Source organism: Drosophila novamexicana, unplaced genomic scaffold (assembly GCF_003285875.2).
Source record: "Drosophila novamexicana strain 15010-1031.04,08,12 unplaced genomic scaffold, DnovRS2.1 tig00000068-arrow-arrow-pilon, whole genome shotgun sequence".
Classification (NCBI taxonomy): Eukaryota; Metazoa; Arthropoda; class Insecta; order Diptera; family Drosophilidae; genus Drosophila; species Drosophila novamexicana.
Genome location: NW_020824770.1, coordinates 701,009 through 707,361, shown reverse-complemented (window position 1 = coordinate 707,361; position 6,353 = coordinate 701,009). Strand labels below are relative to the sequence as shown.

At 43.8% G+C, this 6,353-nt stretch overlaps 1 protein-coding gene across 1 annotated transcript; it reads right to left on the bottom strand.

The window, feature by feature from the left end:
* Nucleotides 1-4,452: 4,452 nt before the first annotated feature.
* LOC115771332 lies at nt 4,453-5,759 on the bottom strand. The gene is made up of 3 exons (XM_030716998.1): nt 5,499-5,759; nt 5,166-5,432; nt 4,453-5,083 (listed from the first exon to the last, which is right to left on the bottom strand). Exons 1-3 carry the CDS (start codon nt 5,568-5,570, stop codon nt 4,988-4,990), a joined length of 435 nt encoding a protein of 144 aa, XP_030572858.1. The 5' UTR covers nt 5,571-5,759; the 3' UTR covers nt 4,453-4,987.
* Between the last annotated feature and the right edge of the window lie 594 nt (nt 5,760-6,353).

Below are 6,353 nucleotides of genomic sequence, written 5' to 3'. Positions count from 1 at the left end.
AGATAGAGAGAGAGAGAGTGAGAAAGAGAGAGATGGAGTGGGAGGGGGGGGGGGGGGGGGGGGGGGGTGGTTAGACTAATTTTGATCGATGCAATCAGTTTATTCTGAATTGTTTATCCAGACTGGCAAGAGGAAGCCACGCGTGGAGATTGCGCCGAAGGACATGCGACAGTAAAATGCAACCAGAGATTAAATGTCAATCCTAAAAATAATAACAGCAGCCCACAAATAGGTCGCCAGCGCCAGGAACAACCATCACAATAAATGGATAATGAAGCGAACAAAGGGCCAGAGCAGAAGCAGAAACAAGAGCAGGAGCACGAGCACGAAGCGGCAGCAGGAAGCGCAATCATTACGTCCATTGGCTATCACATTGTGCGCGAGTCCTACTCCGGTTACGGCTGGACATTGTTGTGGCTGCCATTTGGAGGCGGCAACAGTTTGCCCTTGGCCGACCGCAGCGGGAGCGTGGAAAAGGGCGGGCATCAGGTCTAAGCTAGGGCAAAACAAATGACGCAGACCGAGGGGACGGCGCGAGACAGACAGACAAATAGCATCGCCTGAACGGGGCGCTTTGATTAAATGCGCGCTTGATTTGAAAATGATTTCATTAATTAAATGCGTCCACCTACCAGTTGCCCCGAACGCCACTTGCCACTTGCCCCGCGCCACTTGCCCTTTGCATCTGTGTGCACGCTGTAAAAATGTATTTTGACATTTAATTATAAATTCTGGAATCCGATCGCTTTCGCGTTTGCTTTTTTTTATCACATTTCACGCGGTGCCTACACTGAAAAAACGCCAAAGGCAACCAACTGGCCAATGCGCGCATTTATAATACCCTGTTAGTTATGGAAAATGTGTAAAAAGGAATTAAATAGTATTTTGCTCATTGTTATATCATCTTACGATCGCCCTTGTTGTTTTTGTTTTATCTGACCTGGCTGCACTCGAGTGTGACTGTTAACTGCCTATTGATAACAATCTCTGACTATCTCGCTCTGTCGCCTCATTTTAGTCTCTGCTTTTATCTGCTCGTAGTCGTGGCCACGCTTTCAATTAGTTCTACTTAGTTTTAGTCATCATACTTCTTGCTGTACCGTGGTTTGAAGCCGCTTGTTTGCCCAATCAAACTGAATGCCAAGAGTTGTGTGCCAAATGCAGACCATAGCCAAGTAGTCGAGCATACCCTGTTGTTTTTGCGCTATCGAGGGCTATGCTAACAGCCATCGAAATTGTTTGGATTATAGTTGCAAATGTGAATTCAAGCTTGACCTTTAAAATAAAATGTTTATTGCATGTTTAAATATAAATAAAATATTTAAAAATGTACCGTGTCGGGTGTTAATGGCGACAGCCTAGGACTGGCTTAAGAGGTCTGATCGTTGGTTTTCATAACAACTAACGATCAGCTCTTTGGAGTCTTCACTGTACGTGATTTGCCGTAGCCAGACTTCGTCAGCCTCCCCCTTCAAATCAACAGCTAATTCTTCGGCTATAGGGCATCTTCTAGTTGCGTACTCCCAACTGAGGCATGCTCACAATTTTGCAATACACCCTTGCATATTGGCATCTGATTGCAATCGACCCAGCCACAAATTGAACAACGCCGCCGGCTATTAGCGACCGCCCTATAGGCGACTTGTGTAGGCACATATATACCCTTGCCAACGTTTCGTATGCAGTATATTTAGCCTACTTTGTTTAATCATAATCATAATTATGATTGTTGTTTGCATTGGTTTTGATTTTATCTCTAAACATAGCGAAGAGAAAAAGCAAAATTCACTCTATTACCCGTTCACTCAAGTAAATAAAGCAAATGAATTATGCTTTTAAATAGTTTCTTTTTAGTTGGCAGCGATTTTTCGATGTAAGGCATAGAAAGAGTCATATAACCAAATAAGGTATTCACAGCTGTATATTATTGAAGAGTGCAGTTTTTTATTGAGCACATTGTATAATAAACACACAATGCCTGTTGTTAGTTGGTAACTATTCGTATTCCACTCATTTTCCGCTAGCGAACTCTGTTTCATCGATATCATTAAGAATCGATAACAACCTCCAACTCAACATATTTCGTGGATTAAAAGAGCTAAATACATTTAATATGCATCTTCTCCCAAGAAAATTTATCTTGTTGGACATCTTTAAAAGGTTATGGCTTGGGCCTTGGTTTGCGCATAAATTTGTGTGCTATATTTCAGCCCCGGAAATGTCATAAAGATCGGTGAATAAAGTCCGAACCTATTCAAGAATATATTCTCTCTGCGCTTCGACGGGGTATATGCTAGTCACCTATGAAACTCTTGGTTGTTTTTGTAAAGCTAAACTCAGTTTTCAGTCGATTAAGGGTATTTTTAACTTTTAATGCAAACCTGGTTGCAGATAGCCTGAAAACAAAACAAAATAGTTACATGCAACGGCTTTTCGCACATTTTGCAGCCTTAAGCTGCCCTGTGTCAGTGCGTGGCTTATCGGATTATCAGGCATTTGCGAGATTTTTAATTGATCAGAATTCAGCAGCTGCTTCTTGATGGAAATTCTTTAGATCGCTTTTACGTTGTAGAGATTTCGCTGTGATTTGTATTGGCAGCTGCTCACTTATGATCATTATTAGTGGGGAATGCTGCACTCATTAGACCCATAAATACTCGTAGGCACGCATCCATTTTGGGCTGCCAAACAGGCAACTGGGCTAATTAATTTCACTCTGCGTGACTTGCATGAACAAAAGCGCCTACTGACTGCTCAGTTCTCACCGTTCAGCGCTCGTTAGGAGGGTGGTTGGGTGCCTGGCTGCTTGGCTTTTGGGATATTTGGCGTTTGCGCCCGCTCTGCTGATGTACTTATACATTCATCTGTTTAATATATGTATATGTGGGCTAAACTCTATACTCTCTCATATTGGCAGCGCCCAAATTGTATGAGTAATGATTAAAAGCTCGTTTGCCAAGTCGAGTGGGCACGCCTACCGAATGCAGTGGGCCCTGTTGCTTGTCATGGCCAATGAATCATGAGACGTGCGTCCAGTCAGCGACAGCAAATAGTCTATTTCGTCCTCATCATCATCATCAGCATGCTTAAGATTGATCAGTTGGAGCAGCAACTGCGAGAGTTTCCTTCTAATTTGGCTCGACACACACACACACACACACACACACACACACACACACACTCTCTTGCGCGCACACACGCACACACACGCGCGCACACGCGCATACACACTCACACACACACATACACACACACACATACACACACACACACACATACACACACACACACACTCACGCTCGCACGCGCGAGGGTGCGCTTATAAGGTTCAAGGACCTGCCTGCATGCCCTTTCGGCCCTTTACATTGCTTCGCTTAATCAGCAGCCAGTTAATCTGCAACTAGTTGGCACACACACACGCATACACTCAGATTCAGTGAGTGTGCGGTCTGCGCTTAAAACTGGGCTTAGCGCGCTTGGTGGTGCGGTGCCGGGCGTGGTCTTAGCACATAAAGTGCACTATGATATGGCACAGTTCATTAACTTAATAAATATTCTATGTACACACTCACACACACATGCGAGTACTGGGTATATGCTTGGGCCTGGCAGACGGCAGCACGAACAACGACAACAGCAACAACAAATAACAGTAACAATAACATAAATAAACAAGCTTTAAATAGACGTTGGGCCAGCCAAAAACTTCATCAAGTGCCAACAAAAGTTACAACAAGAACAAAAATCTCAAGGTGAATTATGCAAAAAGTGTTGGCCGGTGTGGCTGGGGCAAGGGGCAAGGGGCAAGGGAGGAGGCTGGCAGCCAAGGCAGGTTTACGAATAAGTTCCAATTTTCAAGTTAACAATGAAGCAGACGTCGCGGCTGGCTCTGTGTGTGCCTCATTGGCGAGAACCCCAGAGAGTCTGAACTGTTGTTGAGCCGAAGGGCAAATAGCACAAATCCGTTGGCGAGAGGGAGAGAGAGAGAGCGAATACCGTAAGGAACAGCCAAAAGTTTAAACACAAATAGGTACGTTAATGGGTCCAAAGTATGGCAACTCCTTGAAAGAGAGCTGGACGATAGCATGGCGATACAATGCGTTAATAATATGAAATAGATTTTTTAAATGGGAACCTGACGATAACAAAGCAATTATGCATTGCCTATACCCCGTAGAGGGTATCTTAAGTTTGTTATGAACTATGTTACGCATAGCGAAAGACATTTCCGTGTAAAAAACTTTTATTTTCTCTAAAATGTTGACCTAAACCTAAGCCAAACCATAAAAGAAACAGATAGATTGACGTTCGGCTGATCTAATGCGGCGATAATATCGGTTTACTATATTTACAAATTGAAATATCGGTTCATGAAGTTTGGCAGCCTCGTCAATTATGTTTAAGGGAACCTCAAGTCCTATATATATGGTATATAGGGTACTATATTATAGCATAAGGAAAAGAGCATTAAATGGCGTCATATATATGCAAAATATGTTTCTACAGCATCCAGTTGTTTATTCTATCTCTTTCGTTTTCTTTGTCTTTAGCCCCCTCTCTCGCTTTCCCTCGCCCTCATTCACACTCAGTTATTTAACACCTTGCAATCGGCGCGCTGCTCATGACATAATGAATAAAGCGTAGTATCTGCTCTTAAATAACCCGCATAGCTGACCGAATTAGATATCAGAGTTACATAGGGTATCTGTTATTGTGTTTTATTGACAAATTGATAAGTTTATCGGACCACTAGTTGCTCGCCAACAAGAATAAGAAGAAGAAGAAGATGAGAAGAAAGAAGAAGAAGAATATTAATAACTAATGTGACTTTTGGCTTAACTAGCAAACTCAGACTTTATGCAACTTAAAACACACACTCAAACACACACACACATACACACATTCAATTGAGACTAGCCTAAGATAGTACAAATAGCGCCTTCCACAACAGCCTCTGGATAGGGGGCGGTCGGTGGGAGGCGTGCGTCTAGACCGTTTGTGTAGCTACATGGCGCTGGCGACTGCGTTTATAGCAGGCATAAGCCTCCAGGCCATTTATGCTGAATACGGTTAGACCAAAGAACTGCAGGGAAGAGAGAGAGAGAGAGACAGAGAGAGGTAGAGTTTGAGAGAGGGATGTAAAGAGATTGAGGGAATTTACTCACCGCAGCAGCCGTGTAGGCACCGATGTCCAGCGCGAGCACCAGACCGGAGGCTATAAAGTGGGCCAGCGCCAGCGTTGCGTGCACGCCAAGCGACCAGAGCGTCGCGTCACAGCTCCAGCTCTGGCCGAGCCGCAGGTAGCGGCAGACGAGCAGCGTCAGCGTCGTCAGGCAGCCAAGCAGCGCGACGATCATATAGAAGCAGCCGCGAAAATTGCTCAGACGCACCGAGCTGCACACAATGCAGAGGAATCCAATGAAGCCGCACAGCTAAAGAGGGGCGCGTGCACAGAGGGGTTACAGAGACGAGTGGACATGGTCAGTTAAGCTACTTACCAGGCAGGTGATCTTGGACAAGCCGCCAATGCTGCGCAAATACTTGCGATCGTGGTTATCGTTAACAGACATGACAGAGGCCGCTGCCCAAAGCAAAACAAAGCACACAGTTAACAGTAAACAGCAAATGACGATGACAGCAACAACTACAACAATAACGACGACAACGACAACGACAACGACAGCACCAGCGAACCGCTAACAACAACAAATGCTCCTTGTGCCCACAGAAAATTCACATTGCGCGCGGGAGCAAGCACAAAATGCCACTGGCGGCGACGAAACGGCTGAAAGCTTAGAATGCTAGTAGCGGCACGCATGCAAGCGCGAGAGTGAGCGCGCAATACACTATTACTCACGCAAGCAGAGAGCGAACGAATGAGAGCGAATGAGTATGCAATACAAGCATATGAACACACATACGCACATACACAATTACTCACACAACGCAGAGAGCGGCGCTCACCGCGACGGCTGTAATTTGTACCATGAATCAAGAAAAAATGTACAACACTCGCCAAAAATGTACCATTTGTATATATGCTTGTGTTTTTTATTTTTCAATTTAAATTAACTATGCATTTTTAAATAGTTCTTTATTTGAATAAATCATATGATTACGAATGAAGTCGACGATAATTGTATAAATATTGTTTCTATAGGAAAATAGAAAAAAAAACATATTTTTATTGCTAAGGAAGGAGTCAGCAATAAAATTGGCTAATATTGTTATTAAACAAATCTAGGTGGAAAATAATGAACCAATTTGTCAAAGACCACTCAATGGTACACTCTTTGTGTATAACGAATGTACCTGTTTAGGTACATTTGTACCATATGTGCATCTCTCTCTCC

Bases quoted from the DNA above. Each gene is read 5' to 3' on its own strand.
- LOC115771332 (XM_030716998.1), bottom strand. From the start codon at position 5,570: ATGTCTGTTAACGATAACCACGATCGCAAGTATTTGCGCAGCATTGGC. The intron at 5,433-5,498 runs GTAAGTAGCTTA...GCCCCTCTTTAG, and splicing joins TGTCCAAGATCACCTGCCTG to CTGTGCGGCTTCATTGGATT. The intron at 5,084-5,165 runs GTGAGTAAATTC...TCTTCCCTGCAG, and splicing joins GTGCCTACACGGCTGCTGCG to TTCTTTGGTCTAACCGTATT.